Here is a 19,267-nt window from a genome sequence, read left to right as displayed (position 1 = left end):
GAGGTTTCGCGGGAATCCCACGGCTGGATGAGTGATTTTAAAGAGTCATTCATCAGTGTTCATAAGACAGACCACTTATATTAAACAACCGTTGATTGAGCTGCGGGTCAATCGTCTACTTACTGGAACTAAGTGACTTTTATTTTATTTATTTATGTATTTATTTATTTATTTTTGAACTTGTGAATTTGATCCTTTTTTTTCCGAGCTTGAAATTTGGCTAGTTGCCACGATATAATGACGACTTGCATGCACTTTATATTTTCAAGTGACGCGCTACCACACTTCGAGCAGTCTCTTAATGAGCCCGAGTTGGATTCTAAATGTTCTAAAACAACAAGGCACGTGTTCAATATTCCGCTTTTAATGTGGACACGGAACATCCTTCAAAACAGCCAATCTATTGCATAAACGAAACGAGACCTCTGCTCCAATCGGCATATCAAATATTTTGAAAGATTCTCCTCGAACTGGGAAACCAAAGAGTGTGGACCGAACACACGAAATGTTCCTCAGCGATAACATTTGCAATACCACAATAGATAATTAACTCTTACCTGCAGCCCTCCTGGCTTAACGGTCCCAAATACTTGCATATTATTCCTATGAATAAAATGAAAGCATAGGTGGGGGGTGGGGGGGATCAATAAATCCACGTGGACGTGTTGCTGCAGAGGTTTGCCCGCCTATGTGTGCTTCTCTCCTGGTCTGCTGCTGCTGTAAAAATGATGATCCGGCAGCCGGGTTGTTGCACTTTTAAATCGCACCAAGTAAATAACAACCGTAGTTGACGGCAATAGCGAGGTACCAAGTTGTTGTTCTGCACAAAGGCAGAAAAGGGAAACTGAACGCCGCGTTCAGACGACCATTCTTGATAAGAGGATAATTGAGGCAACACGGGCGTGTAATTAGGGTATAATTTATGCTATATCCACTTTTATTCCACCCTCCCGAAATAAAGCCTGTCCACCATCATTACGGGGAATTGTTGTAAATTTTATGGCTGCAATTTGAGTAAAGTGTGGCCGCTAATCAAATAGGTCTTCGCAGTACCTTGACTGAACGTAATTACAGTATTTTCATGGCCCTTGTATGAGATGCTTAAATGCTATACTCTGCAAAAAAGGGGATGTGGGGGGTGGGGGGGGGGTGGGGGGGTGATGTGTAGAAAGTGGCGCTCGCCACGATTTTTTTTTTATTATTATTATTTTTTTTTGCAATTATGCAAAATTAAATATGATTTTAGTCCAGTGTGGAGACGTTCTCAGAGGAGCCTGTCAGGCCCCACAGCAGGGGAAAACAAGACACTGGCACATTATCTTGGAATGTAGAGCATCTTCCAAGTCACCCATTGCACCATTTGGAGAATAATAATGATCATCATCATAATATTGTTGTTTTGGGAATTATTAGATGTGGCATGTGCCTGTTTCTTTTCAATCGTTAGTGCAATCTAATATAAATTGTTATGAGCTGCAAAGACGTTGCAAAAAAACAAAAAAGGAGGGGGAGGGGCTGAATCTATTTCATGATCATTGTAAGGGGCAGTGCAAACATATACATTGATTAGTCATTTTATTTCCTTCCTTTTTCCATTTGTTTATAAATAAATAGATTTTTAAAGATGCAACTATCCAACCGACTGTGGGGAATACATATTTATATAAAATATTTTTTTTTCTGCATGTTCATGATTTCCTACACGGAATTAATTCAAAGGAAGTAAAGTAAGAGTGTGATGCTGATGGAAAAAAATAAGCACATGTTCTGCTGGTTCCTACGGCTGCACATTAATGTGCATTCTGCAGAATTTGGGTGTTTGGGTTTGGGAGAAAGGAGAAAGGAGAGAAAAAAAGAGGGAAAAGCGATGGGGCAATTCCAAGCAGCTCAGATCGTCTGTGGAAATTAGGCGTCTTTCCCATCCCGTATTATTCCCCCCTCGTAGTTGGCGTTGGAGCTGGTAAGGTGGGTTAACTCCATGCAGCTCAAGTCTCCGTGAAGCGCATGCACAGCCCCGCGTGATGACGTCGCGCCCCCGATGACCAATAGGGAGGCGCTGCCCTTTGGAGACAAACCATTTTACTTGTAGTGTCTGCACCAAGTCTGCAAGCAAGGGCGCGATTTTAACAGTAAAACCAAAAACAAAAAAAAACAAAAAAAAATATCTCCCTCCTCTTCGAGTTGACTTTGAGTGAGAATATCACTGGATGAAGAATTAAAGTCGCTTGCGCAGGGGGAAAATCCGGGAAGACATTTGGAAAAGAGGAGAGAAAGAGAGCGAGAGCGAGAGCGAGAGAGAGAGAGAGAGAGAGAGAGAGAGAGAGAGAGAGACGAAGCCGATTCGGTCTTGAGAGAGAGGGAGGTGAGTGCTCTCAAGGCAGGAAAATTTCGATGATGACCATGACTACGATGGCTGACGGTCTGGAGGCGCAGGACTCGTCCAAGTCTGCTTTCATGGAGTTCGGCCAGCAGTCCCACTCGCAGCAGAGCTCGCCGTCGATGGCGGGCGCCCACTACCCGCTGCACTGTCTCCACTCGGGGACGCACCACCACCAGCACGACAACACCGCCGCCTATCCGGCCGGCAACACCTACAACAGGTCCCTAGCCTACCCTTACGTCAGCCACCCGCACCACAGCCCCTACCTGTCCACCTACCACAACAACACGGGAGGACAGACGAGGTTAGACGGCGCAGGTAAGACCGAAAGCGCCCCCCCCCCCCCCACACCCCCCGTTTTCCATTCGATTGTGTTCCCTGCGGCCATCCTTTTATGTTTTGTGTCCTCCTCACCCTCCCCCCCCCCCCCCCTCCCAAAAAAGAAACAACAACAGGGTGTGATCATCCGAACCACGCGAATAGAAATCAGGCAGCCTTGAATGTTGTAATTAGCATTTAATTGACATGTCATTACCGGCAATATCAGAAAAATGACAGCTATGGGGGCGGGGGGCTGTGTGTGTGTGTGGAGGGGGAGGGGGCGTCCCGCACTGCCACATGTGTAAGATATCACGTTTTTTGGGGCATTTCAAAACAGTTTTCCTTGGTTGGTTTAGAATGATTAATTGCTTCTTTTGTTGTTGTTGTTGTTGTTGTTGCAGAGCAGCAGAAAACGACAGTGATCGAAAACGGGGAGATTCGATTTAACGGCAAAGGCAAGAAGATCCGCAAACCCAGGACCATTTACTCCAGTTTGCAGCTGCAGGCGCTGAATCACCGATTCCAGCAAACCCAGTACCTCGCCTTACCTGAGCGGGCCGAGCTGGCCGCCTCTTTAGGACTCACGCAAACGCAGGTACGGACGAGGTAGAGGCACGTTCGCATTTCTGCATGCATACTTGCTACTATTTCCAGCAGTTGAGTGGCTTGTATTCGTTTCTAATGTGATGTATTGTCGGTGCGCAGGTCAAGATCTGGTTCCAGAACAAGAGGTCCAAGTTCAAGAAGTTGCTCAAGCAAGGCGGAAACCCGCACGAAAGCGACCCCATCCCGGGTTCCATGAACCTCTCCCCTCGCTCCCCGTCCATCCCGCCCATGTGGGACGTCTCGGCCTCATCCAAAGGAGTAAACATGGCACCCAGCAGCTACATGCCGGGCTACTCTCACTGGTATTCATCCCCGCACCAGGACTCCATGCAGAGATAGACTACGGAGGCCTCCGGTTGCGGCCTGGAATTTGGGACTGGCCTCCATTCGGATAAACATTCACAAAGGAGGCGCTGACATTTTTCTTTTTTCTTTTTTTTTGAGCATATGACTGTACCACTGTCATCCGTCACGTCAATACACCAAATATTGTCAGTGACTTTTGAGCCACGTTTTGGGCAAAGACTGACCCACGTGGCCTGCGTTGACATGAGGACTTGGGCATTGCTTTTTTTTATTATTTTTATTTTTTTATTTTTGGGGAATTGTGTGTCTGTAAATAGCCATTTGACTTTTGTACATATGTTCTGTGAGATTGAGTAAACCGTGACTCAAAACGTGCCGCGTGTGTGTGTATGTGTGTGTGTGTGTGTGAGTGTGTCTGTGTGCTTCAAAAATCCAACCAATTCTCTGTCATATTGGGCCAACATCGCATGCAGAAACGCGCCATCGAGATGTAAAGCAGCGACAGAATAGAGCGAGGAAACCAACTTACCGCTGCCTCCATTCACCCCCAAAGACTGTCGCCGCATGCAGGTCATTCCACCCTCAATTATTGCAAGTATTGACAAAATGTTTTCTTCCGTCTCTCCGTCCTAATGCAGACCGTTAAATGCCAAGCTCCGCGGGATCGATGCCGAACAAAGCAGCCAGCTGCAGCGGCGCTCAATATGAAGGAGATATTTGGGACAATTTGCAGGGTTTTTATCCAAGTCAGGCTTTTTTCCCCCCTCTTTCTCATAAATGCAGGCATAATTAGGGTAATTTTTGATGTAGCCCGCTGATTACAGCGTTTTTACCGTCAAAGATAATTACCTGTAATTTTCTACCACTTTACTACTAAAAGGCATCTTTATTTTGGTTTGGAGGTAGCGCGGATGGAACAAAGGGGGGAGATTATTCGGTTATTCATATACAAATTGCCGAGAGGAGAGAGCGTTGGGGATATTATCTGAAATGACGACTGGTGAAAAGGATCCGTGCAGCTGTCAAAGTCGCGGATGCCCCACTGGCGCACATTCAAACTACCTGGGACCCCCACCACCCCACCCCGCCCCCACCCCCACCCCCACCACCACCCCCCACCCACGCACACACGCACACAACACACACACACACACACACTACGGGGGCCCTCTGCACTATGCATGGCCCATTCGAGAGGTGTGATCGGCAAGCATGCAAACGTGGGTAAACATCAACAAATACCACAAAAACACCTTTCATGTCCGCTAAAGATGGCTACATTACATCATAGATAGATAGATAGATAGATAGATAGATAGATAGATAGATAGATAGATAGATAGATAGATAGATAGATAGATAGATAGATAGATAGATAGATAGATAGATAGATAGATAGATAGATAGATAGATAGATAGATTGCAACTGACAACTATACAGTATAGTGTGGGAGCGCAGGCGTCCCTAATGAAGTGGCCCACCGGCGGTTTTCCTCATGTACGTTGCCGTGCACCTGACGACGTGTATCCCAACACCTGCCCGGGAAATCGCAATGCAAATACGGGATCGACTTTTGCACCGCAGCACGCTAAGAAGGGATAAACAACCTTACCTTCCTTGTATGCTTCTCACACAGACACACACACACAAAAAACAAACAAACAAAAAAAAACACAACGTTCGGCGTGCACCGTCGGTCGGTGGCTCAAATAAGCAAATCCAGGTGGGGAAAGTGTTTGCACACCGCGGTAAGCTCTTATATATTGCCTGCAAAATTAGCTGTTATTACTGTCACTGTTTAGTGATGGCGGGCTTGGGAGAGAGAAGAGAAGGGGGAGGGGGGCGAGGTGAGGTGGAGGGGGAGGGGGGGGGGCTTCTGCAATCAAGAACCGTGCGCATCTTTGCAAATTATAGGTAATTGTCAATGTCCAGATTATGATAATGGAGGCAGTAATCCTGCATGGAGAATAATTATTTTGGAGTGTTACAGTTGGAGCTGTCCAGTAGAACTAACTGTCATTATTTTTTACTCGATTTGAAAAAAAAAAAAAAACAAAAAAAAACAGTGGGCCGTGGGGGTTGGGAGTAGCTGGAAAATATTCGGTTGTGAATAAACTGGAGCTCTCCATTTAATAGTGTGTGTGTGATTGGTGAATATATAGGACGCGAGTTTATACAGTCCACAGCGGTGATTTAACCATCTGGTGTGGCGTGGGAAATGATCCAATTTCACTTCATTGGTGCACAAATGTATTTACTACAAATTATTTTTTATCTTTGCTCAATTATCCGGCGACGTATAGTGACAGGCCGAATGATGAAATGCTGTTCCACAAAATGCTAGAAGGTAATTAACCTGTGGTATCCACTTTTTTTTGACATTTTTGTTCGGTGATGTGTCGTGATATTATTATTATTATTATTTTTTTAAATGTAAAATACTAAAGCCTTGAGTGAATAAAAAAAAAAAAGGTTAAGAAGAGGGTTTCCCCTACTTACTCTCAACACATATTAGGCATGCTAAAATAAGACATGGATTGCCATTATCTCGACATATATGGGGGGGGGGGGGGGGGGGGGCAAATAACGATAAAGAACACAGCGGTCATTAATTAATCTGCTAATCTGTAAATAGTGGACTATTAAATAGCTACCTTGAGCTACAAGAGTGCACGTGATCAAGACGCAGAATTGCGTGTCAGGGGTCAAACGTAACAACACGTGGCTTCTAAATATATGCGTTTGAGAGAAATGTGCATTTAGTGTATCGTTAAAAAAAAAAAAAGACAACGTAAGTATGATCTTTGTGCGCATGCTCGGGAAAATCCAATTAGCTCCATTTCAAACGCTTAAATATGTCTCGTAAGTGGCAAGGTTTGTTTCGTGGTTTCACGGCGGCGCTGCGGAGGATTTCGCCCTTCATTTTGATTTCCCCCCGGAAGGTGGTCTGCGGCCGGGAGTGGCAGAGCTCTGGAGCCGGCCTACCCCCACAGGAATGCGGATTGTCTCAGATCGCCCTAAAGCCACCCCCCACCACCGACCGCCACCCACCGCCCTCCCCATCGCCCCCTCGCTGCCATTCAAAGCGTCTAATTGTAGGGGACACAAAGCGAAGGAGACTGCAGACTGTCTGCAAGCACAAACAAAACAAAACCCCAAAAAATAAAAAATTAAAAATAATTGTATTGCCGTCCAGTCGAAAAACAAAATAATCTGCACAAATGTTAGAGCTAAAACGTAAAATGCATTGAAGAGAAATGCAACTATTGTATGTTCTAGAAATGTATACATATAAAAAAAACATTCAATAAATGTCTGGGTTTCCTTTTCAATGGTCATGTCAGTGACGGATGTGTGTTAATGTGTTTTGCGAATCCATAAAAATGGAAATAAATGGCAGGGCGTGCCAAGTGAAACATAATCTGAATAATTCATCTCGCTACCGCAGCTGCGATTTACAAGCATGTCATTTAAAAATAATAATAATAATAATGTTACCCGAGGTTTACTGTCATTTTTTCTATGTCAGCGATATTGTGTCGCAGAGTAGATAAGACGGAAGAATAGAATCGAAGCTTGCATTTAAACGTTTAATAGTCTTCCAAAAAAATGCAATAAATTACATGCACACATTTACACATTTTACACGTTTCTTCTATGACTGTCAAATACATTGCATATTCCCCTGAAATGTCAACACGAGTTCCATAGAAGTTTTTTTTTTTTTTTTTTTTTTTTGAAAAAAAAAATGCAATGAACAACAGTTTTTTTTTTGTTTTTGTTTTTTTGTTTTTGTTTGTTTTCTTCAATATAAGGTCCCCGCTCCGAGAGCCAACGAGTGCTGTATCGAGTTGGGGGTCTGCAGGTGGGCGGCCACCGAGGTGCCGACCGAGGACGTGTACCACGACCCCGAGCTTTCCAAAAAGTTAGAGGACGACGTGTTGAGGCTTTGCGGCTGCAGGCTGTGAGGCCTGGGGGGCCCGTGTGCGTCCCACACGGCCGGGGACTGCGGCGAGTTGCACGCCATGGGGTCGCTGGAGCTGGGGCTGTGTTCCGGGGGGAGCTCGCCGTTTTTCATGATCTTCTTCAGTTTGGATCGCCTGTTCTGGAACCAGATTTTCACCTGGAAAACACACAAACAACAACACAAATGTATATATTAGTATTTTATATTAGTATTTCATGCAAATGGCACAATTATAAAGCATGGTGAAAAGACGCAGTGGACGAAAATTACGCACGTTTCCCCCCTTTTTTTTTAATTAAATGAAGCACAAAATAAAAATCTACAGATTGAAGGCGGAAAAAAACCCAAAAAAACAAATCCCAAATGTTCTTAAATGTCACCTGCGTTTGCGTGAGACCGAGCGATGCAGCCAGTTCGGCTCTCTCGGGCAAGGCCAGGTACTGCGTGTTCTGGAAGCGCCTCTGCAGGGCTGCCAGCTGGAAACTGGAGTAGATGGTCCGAGGTTTCCGCACTTTCTTCGGCTTCCCGTTCACCATCCTCACCTCGGGCTCCGCAATCTCCTTTTCTGCACAAAATAAAAAGCATTATTAAGGTTGGCATTGAAGCGAAATTAAATTGCAAAACACACACACCCAAAAATAATAATAATTACGTGCATTAGATGCCATATAACAAATGAAATCTAAAAATGCCTTTTTTTAATTACACGTATAATCGATGCAATAACTATACTGTATATATATATATATATATATTTATTTATTTTTTTCTTATGTATTTATATATATATATTTTTTAACAATAGGGTCTTACCTTGTGGACTTGGCTGAGCTCTGCTGTAGGCACCAGCATATTGGTGGTAGGCTGGGGTCGTGTACGCGCTGTAGTCTGTGTAAGATTTAGTCGGAAAATTCCCTGCAGATGCGTTCACGGCCGGGTACTGGTACTGATAGGCATTGAGCGGCTTTCCGTACGAGGTGGGAGTGGGCGAGCAGTAGCCGTGAGAGACTCCAGCGGCGGGACTGTAGTAGCCAGAATCCGTGGCGGTGGACTCGGGTAAAGTAGGAGATTCCTGGGAGGGATGATGCATGGCGGAGAGCTGGAAAGACGTCTGGAAATCTGTAGGTTTGACACTCGGGATTCTCCGGTCAAATACTCCAGTCATACTTCAGAAGGGAACGCTTGCAATAGTTAAATGAGTAAAACAAAAGCAAAAAAAAAAAAAAAAAAAACCAAACAAAAAAAACAAAAAGAAAACAAAACAAAAAAACTGAGGCGTTGAGGCTCCAAAGTGGTGTGGAAACTACACTGACATTGTGGAAATAGTCTCAGGTCGTCGGGCTCTGGTGCAGACTGCAGCCAGGCGCGCAGCAAAGACTTGGTTAAATCCGAAACGCGCTCTTACGCACTGCAGGGAGGATCTGGTTCCATTGGCCAGGACGCACAAACTCATACACGTGCACACACACACACACACACACACGCACACGCAGCTACTCTCAATTCACACTGCCAGCTTCCTTACTGGAGGCGAATGTGTCTGAACTCTCGTGTGGAAGCAATTCGAGTTTTGTCAATTTCTCATTTCTACATGCACCGTATAACTACAGTTAAACATTATTTATACATCCGCAAGTTGTTATTACAAATTCCTTACCAAATTACGAACCACATTTACCTAATGTAAATCAAATATTACTGCATGGAAGAAACATGCAGAAGTAAAATAACGTCAACATTTGTTCTGTTTGTTGTTGTTTTTTAAGCACTATTTGTGCAGGTTAATAAGCAACTCCTCAAATAAAACATCTCCCACGCAACCATTATAAGCGTTTACACGCGCACAATATCCAAACATCACCCTACAACCAATCCTTGCCTGTTAGGCAATTATTTTAATGCATCACGTGCCACGAAATGTGTTTTAACCCCCAAATCGATCAACAAATGACACAATGAAGAAAATAATGCTGTCATCCAGTGGTGAACAGCGACGACTTGTGTGATAATCATGTAACTGCACATGGCGCTCCTAAAATACCCAACTGGAAATACGTTAATTTAACGTGGGTACCCGGATGTCATGGATATATTCAAAAACGTGTTTAAAATATCGAGTAAAATTAACATTTAATTTGAGTCTCGCCCTTTTTTGTTGTATTTTGTAATAGTAGTTTTTTTCCCTCTCTCTTAAAAGGCAGAATAACTAACCGGTGAACGTTCTTCGCGTTTTCGTGTACGTCCGTTTACCCGGCCTCCATGACCCGGAAATACATTTTTACATAGCGAAAGCGCGCCATTCTTGTTGACGGTTGAGAACCGTATGCAGTAAAGTTTAACAGATATTTATGAATTAACATTATAATATTCGCCAAAAAAAATTAACTGAGATATTATCGTTAAAATCACGACATTTGTAACATGCGTGGCTTGCGTCTGACGTCTTCAGCTGAATCACCAAGATAGTTCCCCACCCACGGAAGTTTACTAAACAACAAATTGGAGAGGTTCACAAATATACAAAAGTAAAACCTCATTTGAAATATATACATAGAAGACCAAAATATCCCAAATCTAATATAATAGTAAATCGCACACATCTATATTATGCCAGAATAAAAATAATTTTCGTGTGGTAAAAACTCAACAAGTTTGACAGGAAAGACGTTACCGAAGCCGGAAGTAAGAACAGGGGAATTATTTGTATTCACCAAGGTTTTTTCTTTTTTTTTTTGCGCTAGCTTCTCCTCACTCGGCTACGGTTTTGTGAGTTGGGGGGATGGGGCCGCGTCTAGGATGATCGACTCCAAGTGTTTAGCAAGTATAACAATTTTCCAACTTGGATTCCCTTGTGTTGTACCCAACTACTTTTCGACCACGCATGAGTTTCGGTTGGAAATCGCCGACGTAAAGTGGAGTATTTTCACGGCCACGACACAAGTTTAAAAGTCGACAAAATGTATCCCACTGCTGGAGGTAAGTGGTACAAGCTAACACGAGCGTCTGCTAAAGTCACAGCTAGCGAAAATTAACACAACCGTAAAGGGCCTTTGCTTCCTATTTGAACTCAACATTGAGTGTGAGTGTTAGTTGATATTCGTTCTATGGAGCTGGTTCGCACAACCCATTGAAGCTCAGCTCAGTGTTACGTGCAGCAGTAATTGGAGAGCAAGCTTAGCGTGCAACAACAAGCTGCTGTTAGCCACGTTAGCTTCGAGCCTACCTCGTTCCTCGAAACTTGCGGTAGTGCCCTTCGAAATGCGAGCTTGGGGCTGGATGTGCAATAAAGTGTGCTTATTATTCGGACAAATGATAAAATGTAGTTTTGACCGAATCAATTATGACGATTGTGTGTCTCGGATAAATTTAAATTGGTGGAATATTTAGCGCCTTTCCGTGCTATCTAATCTCATCCCCAATCTTAGCTGAGGTAAAGATGTAAATACGCTTATGTTACATACACTTTACTAAAGCCATGTTTCTATATAGCTCATGCATTTGTTCTAAATAAGCAAAAGCTCTGTTACAGGGTGGCGGACCTACATTGCAGTTGTGCTGTTAGTTATAGTTGACCTAATTAGTTTAGAATGGATCTGTGTTATTTGATGCTTTTCCACTGGTAACTTGGATTAAAATCCACCACGACCACCAAGTGTGTTTCTTTTTCCAGTGTTTGAAAATGTTAGTCACTTTTACTTTAAGGTCATAATCTGGAGTGGAAAGGGTGGCTCCCTCTCCTTCAGATAAACAGCTTGTTTGAGCCCTTCTGGGTTCATATTGATAACGGATGTATTCAAATGTGTATGCACAACCTTTATGGTACAATACATCCTTAAAAAAACAGGAAGGTATCAAAATGTATCTGATCTTTTTCAGAGGACAAATGTAGATGTCTGACACATGCTGCTTTCTTTGAAAACTTCTGAGTTAAGTATGAGCATTGTTAACATGTATTTTGTTGTCGTTTAGCTACGGAGATGTGTGAGGCACCACGTTCCTCTGGGTCGGCCAGCTCTGGTAAGTTTCTCCGTTGAAGCTGTAAATCCACACAATTATCCTGCTACGATTGCGGTAAATGTGAGTTTCTTTTTATTGAGTAAAGTTTTATATGTCCAAAGACCGCAGTTGGCTGGCGCACAGTCCAGGGACTACCCAACCTCTTACCTCAAGTCAGCTGGGATAGGCTCCAGCTCACTTTGGGCATGAGGCTGCGGGGGTGTGCCTGCTTTCAGTATTGCCTGCCGGTGCACGGCAAGTGATTAACACCTTGTCCGTCACATCTTCTGTCTCTAATTGGTTGTTTTGCCTTGGGCTCAGTGGTTTCTTAAATATAAAATTAGAGCTACATGGAAGGGCCAGAGAGAGGGGCTGATTCCCCCCCCCCCCCCCCCACACACACGTCATTCATGATACTGACTTTTCAAACGAATGTGAGGAAAAAGTGATTTATTTGGAAATTGCACAATTCTACATTATCTTTTAAACTATTAATACGATATGTTGCATATTTCTGTCCTGAAGAGCATTGTCTTGTGCAGTAGCTTGGGATCTGCATCTAGATGGGTTGGTTTCAGGTTTTGCTGGTCAAGTCTTTTGTGCTATCTACAACCGAGAGGCTGATTTCACGCAAACCACTCAGACTGCCATTTGTTGTGCCAAATAAAAATTTAAAATCGAAATCCCCAAATTTCAACACAGTTCATTCTGTGACGCTGTTGGACTTCAAAGGTGTTGTAATTAAAAAATTAAAAAATAAAAACTTTCCACATGGAAGAAAATAATAAAATAAATTAGTTTGTTAGTACCCCAATCTGTCGCAGTCATTAAACCTTTATGAACTGCTAGTAATGTGTTGCTATTCCAATCTGTCATAAAAGTATGAAGAGATGTCATAAAAGTATGAAGAAATGTTAACACGGGATAGTAAAACTCAACTGAAGTAAATCCGCTCACCATTTGTGACATGCATTGGAGATTGGTACAACAATCTGTTCTTTTCCTTTTCATCATCACTGGTACCCTTCACAGAAAAAGCTATTTTCCACGACAACATCCATGATGATGGTTTGACCTTCAGGGTATAATTTTTCACCAAATTTAGGTTGAAGTTGTACACCAATTGTACCATTTCCATCTTCAGATTTTTGGCATTTTCCCTGCTCAATTTATCTGGGCGTGTCACATTTGCAAAGCCGACATGTTCATTTCCTTGCAGTCTGCTTGAAGGTGTGCGTAACTCATGACGCGCTTTCCTGTGGTGGTTGAGGTATGGAAGCGGCGGTGTAATCATGACTGTCAAAAAAGCAACTGGCATTTAAGTTTACCTAAATTCCCTGCTAATTGATTGGAGCAAGTCAATGTAGTGTATGCTTACATGCCTAATCAGCATTGCTGTTGCCCATGGTGTTCAGGAAAAAAACAGCAGTGCCGTTTCATCTAACGTACAGGACAAACATGACATTCTTTGCTTGAAAATATGCAAAAATCCCGTACTATTTATATTATCTAGTCACAGTCTCCAGTTTTCTGAAGCAGCCTCTTTTCTTGCCCTCAGTGTCCTTAAATGAAAGCATGTTGAGGAGTAAATGCATAGACCGTTGTTCTCCCGATGTCTTCAATGTGGCATGGTTTTCGCACTTTTCTGCGGTACTAGTGGAAAACTGACCGCACCAAACCAAGTCAACCACTACGGATTAGTGGAAAAGGAGCTCTGCATCACTTGCTGTTATTTTAACTGTGTGTTGCTTTCTGTTTTAGAGCCGCCATCTTCCCCAGTGCCAGAATATGTGTTCAAGCCACCCTCAAGGCCAGACTTTGGCACCATGGGCAGGACAATCAAGCTTCAGGCCAATTTCTTTGAGATGGAAATCCCCAAACTGGAAGTGTACCATTATGACATTGACATCAAGCCAGAGAAATGTCCCAGGAGGGTCAACCGGTGCGTTCGAGTTTGTGCTGGCTTGTTTTCAATGATGTCGAAATCCCGGGGGGATAATTTGTTTGTTTTTCCCCTTTCTCAGTGAAATTGTGGAGCACATGGTCCAGCATTTTAAAACCCAGATCTTTGGGGATCGAAAGCCAGTGTATGACGGCAGGAAGAACCTGTACACAGCCATGCCCTTGCCCATAGGCAGAGACAAAGTATGGATTTTTTTTTTTTATGACGACAAGAATGTGCGACTTGCCAGAATTTATTCCAACAGATCCTTTACAGGTGGAGCTCGAGGTGACCATTCCGGGGGAGGGCAAGGACCGCAGCTTCAAAGTATCCATCAAGTGGGTGTCGTGCGTTAGCCTGCAAGCTCTGCATGAGGCACTGTCAGGACGGCTACCCAGTGTCCCCTTTGAGACCATACAAGCCCTGGATGTGGTCATGAGACATTTGCCCTCTATGAGGTTTGTCCAAATACATATTTTTTTCTGAACGTGGGTCGCAATTTTAATTGGATCATGGTAACGTTTTGTTAGTTTGAGATCACAACATGGACAAAATTGGTTCAGTATGCCATGTTCCCCTCATAGACAGTTAGGCATTTAAAACCGCTAACTGTTGTATTTGAGCTGACCTGACTGAAACCTGATCATTTTGTTACATAATTGTATTGGAACATATACATGTTGTGTATGTGCAGTACAATGAAACCCCTCATATTAGTAGTTTACTATTTGCAAATTCACCTATTTGTATTATTATTATTTAATTTTTTTTCAGCCTGTTTGCCAATATTCTCTGAAAAAACATACTGATTTTCTGTTTTTACGTTCATGCCAAAGCAATAAAAGTAACACTTTGGTATTATCTTGGTGGCAAGGAAGTGTGAGTTTAGGAGCCTTATTAAAACAAAAGTAGTGTTTTGTCACCATCTTGTGTCTGTTTGCCGTTTGAGGCGTGTGACACTTATTGATCAAATCATTTGGTACACCACAATCTAATTTGTCTGAATTGTCAAAGACTGCACCTTTAATGCTCAGTTTTGATTAAAACCATTCAATTATTATTTTTTTGTGTCAGGTATACGCCAGTCGGCCGCTCTTTCTTCACTCCTTCAGAGGGCTGTTCAAACCCCCTCGGTGGTGGCAGAGAGGTGTGGTTTGGCTTCCACCAATCTGTCAGGCCTTCTCTTTGGAAAATGATGCTCAATATCGACGGTAAATTTCCAAGTTTGTCTTCGTCATTTTTCTGAATTTAACTTCTGAATCGAATTTCCTTTTAAAACCTTTTTCTGGTTTTGCAGTTTCAGCCACTGCCTTCTATAAAGCTCAACCTGTAATTGAGTTCATGTGCGAGGTCTTGGATTTTAAAAGCATTGAAGAACAACAGAAGCCCTTAACAGACTCTCAAAGAGTTAAATTTACCAAAGAAATAAAAGGTACCGTGTCCATTATTATCATTTTTATTTGTTTTTAAAAAAACAACTCTTTCTCACTGTGTATATTACTTGGAATCACAAAACTTTGGCATGATTCTTCATTGCAGGCTTGAAAGTAGAGATCACACATTGTGGACAGATGAAGAGGAAATACAGAGTGTGCAATGTGACCAGAAGACCAGCCAGCCATCAAACGTAAGAATAATCTTGGATTTTTATTTATTTTTTTAAAATCCCCCTCTGCTGTCTGTCCCAACCCAAATACAATCCTCGCCGTAGGAACAGAAATACGGTGGACCCTCGCCTATCCAAGGTTCGCTAATCCCAAATTCAACTATTAGTAGTTGTTTTTTTAACCTGTAAAACACCTATTCATGCATTTGTGCCCTTTTTGGAATACCCTAAAATGCCACAAGGTGGAACCAAAGGCTAATTGGAAAATAGTAACTGGTGTCAAGGAAGTATTGTAACCCCTTTACTGTATACGGATTGAGTGTATAAAGTCAAAAATATATTTAAAAAATATATACATACTGTACATTGAGTTATACAAGTCATGCTGTTTTCTCCTCACTCAGGTTCCCCCTGCAGCAGGAGAACGGCCAAACTATTGAATGCACCGTGGCGCAGTATTTCAAAGATAAGTACAAACTTATGCTGCGGTACCCTCACTTGCCGTGTCTACAGGTGGGGCAGGAGCAAAAGCACACCTACCTGCCTCTCGAAGTAAGCAACCACCAACGGACCCAAGTCATGTCATCCGCTTGCTTTTTTTTTTTTTTCTAAAGCCTGTTGGTGTATTTTCAGGTGTGTAACATAGTTGCGGGACAGCGCTGCATCAAAAAACTGACAGACAATCAGACCTCTACAATGATCCGTGCCACTGCTAGATCGGCACCCGATCGTCAGGATGAAATTAGTAAACTGGTGAGTGCTAGCGAGATGTGAATAATGTAGCATTTTTAATCTTGGATCAAGCATAAGTGAGTCAAGGATTAAATTTATAGACAAGGGCGCTTTGTAACCTTGAGACTATTTCTGAGGTACGATTAAATGAGTAACTTGAATAATTCGATTGCTAAAAAAATAAATAAAAGCAAATTCTCTTCGTAGAAGCACTGCAGTGATCAGTTTTCCACACAGACTAATGCTATTGCAGACACGCACCACTCTGTGTAGAAATAGGATGGAGAATTTTAGGATTATTTCACACCTAAAAAAAGAAGATAAAGTACAACAGAACTAATGTACCGCACCAGTCCAAGGTATCAATCTTAGCTAATTTAATATAGCCTACCACTGCTAGTTAGAAAATATTGGTCAGGGATAGACATAGCAGCCATTGCACTTTAAATTGCTTTATTGACCAAACAAAAACAGAATAAGTGACTTTACAATTGCCTTAGCATAGGTTAGTGATGTCATTACAACTTCTAAACCAAAAATAGGGATTTGTCGCGCCATATGAACAGAACTTCACTGTGAACCAATCATATTCACGAACCCCATATTTTCTTTTTACATCAACCTTTAATCATAACGGAACACAACATGCTTGTGTCCAGATGAGAAGCGCCAATTTCAACACTGACCCATATGTTCGCGAATTTGGAGTGATGGTGAGGGACGAGATGACAGAAGTGAACGGCCGTGTCCTCCAAGCACCCTCCATTCTGTACGGAGGCAGGGTATGTCCATCAGCAGTTGTAAGTACAGTGAATGTTTAAGACTCCTCTACAAGAATATTGTGACAAAGCTCCTTTCATTGTCATTTTTAGAACAAGGCGATAGCCACGCCAATCCAGGGCGTCTGGGACATGAGGAACAAGCAGTTCCACACCGGCATTGAAATCAAAGTGTGGGCCATCGCATGCTTCGCACCACAGAGACAGTGCACTGAACTCTTACTCAAGTGAGTCACATTCATGGAGCTTTTGTATTACTATATGCACACACATCTTTTCCTGAACCAGTAAAAAAATAAACAAACAAAAAAAAAAAACATTCTCCCACGTGTTAGAGCATTCACAGATCAGCTCAGGAAGATCTCCCGGGATGCAGGCATGCCCATTCAGGGTCAACCCTGTTTCTGTAAGTACGCCCAGGGCGCCGACAGCGTGGAGCCCATGTTCAGACACCTGAAGTACACATACCAGGGCCTGCAGCTCGTCGTAGTCATCCTCCCAGGGAAGACTCCCGTCTACGGTGAGGGATCCAGTCACACTTTTCTGGTCCTTCTTTCATTATTGTGTGTTCACCTCCAATTCCTTCGTAATGTAGCTGAGGTTAAGCGTGTTGGAGACACAGTCCTTGGCATGGCCACGCAGTGCGTGCAGGTGAAGAATGTCCAGAAAACGACACCGCAGACCCTTTCCAACCTCTGTCTGAAGATCAATGTCAAGCTGGGTGGCGTCAACAACATCCTGCTTCCTCAGGGGCGGTCAGTGTAGATGCATCGTGTATTGCAGTGGTACCTTGACTTAACAGTGCCCCAACTTATAAGTTTTTCAAGTTACATGCCATCACTTTCCTTTTTATTAATTAATTTTTTTGCTTGTTATTTCTCATACGTCGGCATTTTAGAGCGGTGAAAAAAGGAGCAATTAAGGTACTGTAATGACCTCGCATGGGCAAGGAGACCACTGTCACTGATGCACTTTCAGCCGTTTATTGAACAGGATAAACAGTCAACCACAAATAAAAAATGGGAACACTCACAAGGAGCTGTAGGACCACCACCACTCCAACTCCTGAACTCACTCACTAGGTCACACCCCTTAAAGGCACATATCCAACATAGGAATACTACAGTACGTACCGTAAGTACACTTCATGAAACCAGTTTATTTCCTTACATTCTTCTCTTGGGGGGCCGTAACATAAACTGCATTTCAATTCATTGCATTAGGGAAAGTTGATTTGATATACAAATTGATTTAAAAGCTGCGTTATGGAACAAATTAAACTCTTAAATCAAGGTACCACTATATTCCTACAAAATATGGTTGATATTTAATGCATATGCCCAAGTATTTACAACTACTACTACAAGTTTAAGTTTTAGCTTATGCATCTACTTGAATATTTGTTTTAGACCGTTGGTGTTTCAGCAGCCTGTCATCTTTCTCGGTGCTGATGTCACTCATCCTCCTGCAGGAGATGGAAAGAAGCCCTCTATTGCAGCTGTAAGAAACCTCTCACAGTTTGCATTATATTCAGAGCTGACTTGCTCCATAGACCACAAAATTATTCTCCACAGGTCGTAGGTAGCATGGATGCCCACCCCAGCCGATACTGCGCCACCGTTCGGGTACAGCAGCACCGACAGGACATCATCCAGGACCTGGCCACCATGGTGAGAGAGCTGCTCATCCAGTTCTACAAGTCCACCCGCTTCAAGCCCACCAGAATCATCTACTACCGTGACGGCATCTCTGAGGGCCAGTTCAACCAGGTAATGCACATACCAGACACAATGCACAAATATGAGTACAACATATTTACATTTTGAATCTTTGCTCTGATCTATAATTTGATATGCCTCCAGGTTCTTCAGCACGAACTGCTGGCAATACGAGAGGCCTGCATCAAGCTCGAGAAGGACTACCAGCCTGGTATCACCTTTGTAGTTGTCCAGAAGAGACACCACACCAGGTTGTTCTGTACAGACAGGAACGAGAGGGTCGGTATTATGTTTCGCAGCATTCTTTCATCTTATATTTTTAGGCTTACACTGAATAAATATGTTGTTGCTTTTGTAAAGGTTGGAAAGAGTGGCAACATTCCCGCAGGCACCACTGTGGACACCAAAATCACTCACCCATCCGAATTCGACTTCTACCTTTGCAGTCACGCTGGCATACAGGTGAGATCGGATTTAACTCTCGACTGACTGACTACAGTTATTAACAATGTGAGGAAAGTTACCATAGTACAGCAGCAGTATCTACATACTAACACATACACATCTTTGCATACAACCAAACGTTGCATTGAGGGTGCAAAATAAATTGAATGGTAGCATCCAATATTGTATTATGTTTCATCTTTACAGCAAATACACTGCATCTGGAAAGTTATTCACAATGCTTCACTCTTCCACATATTTTACAGAATATTCGTCTTATTGCAAAATGGATTAAAAACAAATATGAGTTGTTATTATTATTATTTTAAGAATTTGGAGAAAAAAAAACATCTTTTAGATGTTTCTATAGCTTAATTGGAGTCCAAATGCTGTGAATAGTTACGTACATGAGATTCATCCTTGCAAGATGTAGACTTTATTCTTTTCAAGTACAAAGAACTATGAAAAT

At 42.7% G+C, this 19,267-nt stretch overlaps 3 protein-coding genes across 4 annotated transcripts in view; 2 read left to right on the top strand and 1 right to left on the bottom strand.

Moving 5' to 3' along the window:
* Window positions 1-2,359: 2,359 nt before the first annotated feature.
* On the top strand, window positions 2,360-3,943 carry dlx6a (distal-less homeobox 6a). Of its 2 annotated transcripts, none has more exons than XM_061664878.1 (3): window positions 2,360-2,698; window positions 3,103-3,296; window positions 3,407-3,943. In XM_061664878.1, exons 1-3 carry the CDS (start codon window positions 2,392-2,394, stop codon window positions 3,644-3,646), a joined length of 741 nt encoding a protein of 246 aa, XP_061520862.1. In that variant the 5' UTR covers window positions 2,360-2,391; the 3' UTR covers window positions 3,647-3,943. The 2 variants fall into 2 exon arrangements, with proteins under 2 accessions (XP_061520862.1, XP_061520863.1); XM_061664879.1 differs by having other exon boundaries at window positions 3,103-3,307; window positions 3,407-3,573.
* Window positions 3,944-7,190: 3,247 nt separating this feature from the next.
* dlx5a (distal-less homeobox 5a) lies at window positions 7,191-8,775 on the bottom strand. The gene is made up of 3 exons (XM_061664894.1): window positions 8,395-8,775; window positions 7,962-8,146; window positions 7,191-7,737 (listed from the first exon to the last, which is right to left on the bottom strand). The coding sequence occupies exons 1-3, from the start codon at window positions 8,744-8,746 to the stop codon at window positions 7,420-7,422; spliced, it is 855 nt and encodes a 284-aa protein (XP_061520878.1). The 5' UTR covers window positions 8,747-8,775; the 3' UTR covers window positions 7,191-7,419.
* Window positions 8,776-10,348: 1,573 nt separating this feature from the next.
* The window catches only part of ago2 (argonaute RISC catalytic component 2), a 10,140-nt gene continuing 1,221 nt past the window's right edge, over window positions 10,349-19,267 (top strand). Inside the window, exons 1-18 of the mRNA XM_061664317.1 lie at window positions 10,349-10,557; window positions 11,551-11,598; window positions 13,339-13,519; window positions 13,602-13,722; window positions 13,796-13,977; window positions 14,594-14,730; window positions 14,817-14,951; window positions 15,059-15,146; window positions 15,530-15,677; window positions 15,759-15,878; window positions 16,517-16,639; window positions 16,730-16,863; window positions 16,972-17,156; window positions 17,232-17,391; window positions 18,046-18,136; window positions 18,211-18,405; window positions 18,499-18,633; window positions 18,715-18,816. Coding sequence (XP_061520301.1) covers window positions 10,539-10,557; window positions 11,551-11,598; window positions 13,339-13,519; window positions 13,602-13,722; window positions 13,796-13,977; window positions 14,594-14,730; window positions 14,817-14,951; window positions 15,059-15,146; window positions 15,530-15,677; window positions 15,759-15,878; window positions 16,517-16,639; window positions 16,730-16,863; window positions 16,972-17,156; window positions 17,232-17,391; window positions 18,046-18,136; window positions 18,211-18,405; window positions 18,499-18,633; window positions 18,715-18,816 — 2,304 coding nt within the window. The 5' untranslated portion in view covers window positions 10,349-10,538. The remainder of the gene's footprint in view (window positions 10,558-11,550; window positions 11,599-13,338; window positions 13,520-13,601; window positions 13,723-13,795; window positions 13,978-14,593; window positions 14,731-14,816; window positions 14,952-15,058; window positions 15,147-15,529; window positions 15,678-15,758; window positions 15,879-16,516; window positions 16,640-16,729; window positions 16,864-16,971; window positions 17,157-17,231; window positions 17,392-18,045; window positions 18,137-18,210; window positions 18,406-18,498; window positions 18,634-18,714; window positions 18,817-19,267) is intronic.

This window comes from Phycodurus eques, chromosome 20 (genome assembly GCF_024500275.1).
Source record: "Phycodurus eques isolate BA_2022a chromosome 20, UOR_Pequ_1.1, whole genome shotgun sequence".
Lineage (NCBI taxonomy): Eukaryota > Metazoa > Chordata > Actinopteri > Syngnathiformes > Syngnathidae > Phycodurus > Phycodurus eques.
This window is presented reverse-complemented; position numbering and strand designations above follow the sequence as displayed.

Bases quoted from the DNA above. Each gene is read 5' to 3' on its own strand.
- dlx6a (XM_061664878.1), top strand. From the start codon at position 2,392: ATGATGACCATGACTACGATGGCTGACGGTCTGGAGGCGCAGGACTCG. The intron at 2,699-3,102 runs GTAAGACCGAAA...TTGTTGTTGCAG, and splicing joins GACGAGGTTAGACGGCGCAG to AGCAGCAGAAAACGACAGTG. The intron at 3,297-3,406 runs GTACGGACGAGG...GTCGGTGCGCAG, and splicing joins TAGGACTCACGCAAACGCAG to GTCAAGATCTGGTTCCAGAA.
- dlx5a (XM_061664894.1), bottom strand. From the start codon at position 8,746: ATGACTGGAGTATTTGACCGGAGAATCCCGAGTGTCAAACCTACAGAT. The intron at 8,147-8,394 runs GTAAGACCCTAT...TATTTTGTGCAG, and splicing joins AGCTCAGCCAAGTCCACAAG to AAAAGGAGATTGCGGAGCCC. The intron at 7,738-7,961 runs GTGACATTTAAG...TGTGTTTTCCAG, and splicing joins TCGGTCTCACGCAAACGCAG to GTGAAAATCTGGTTCCAGAA.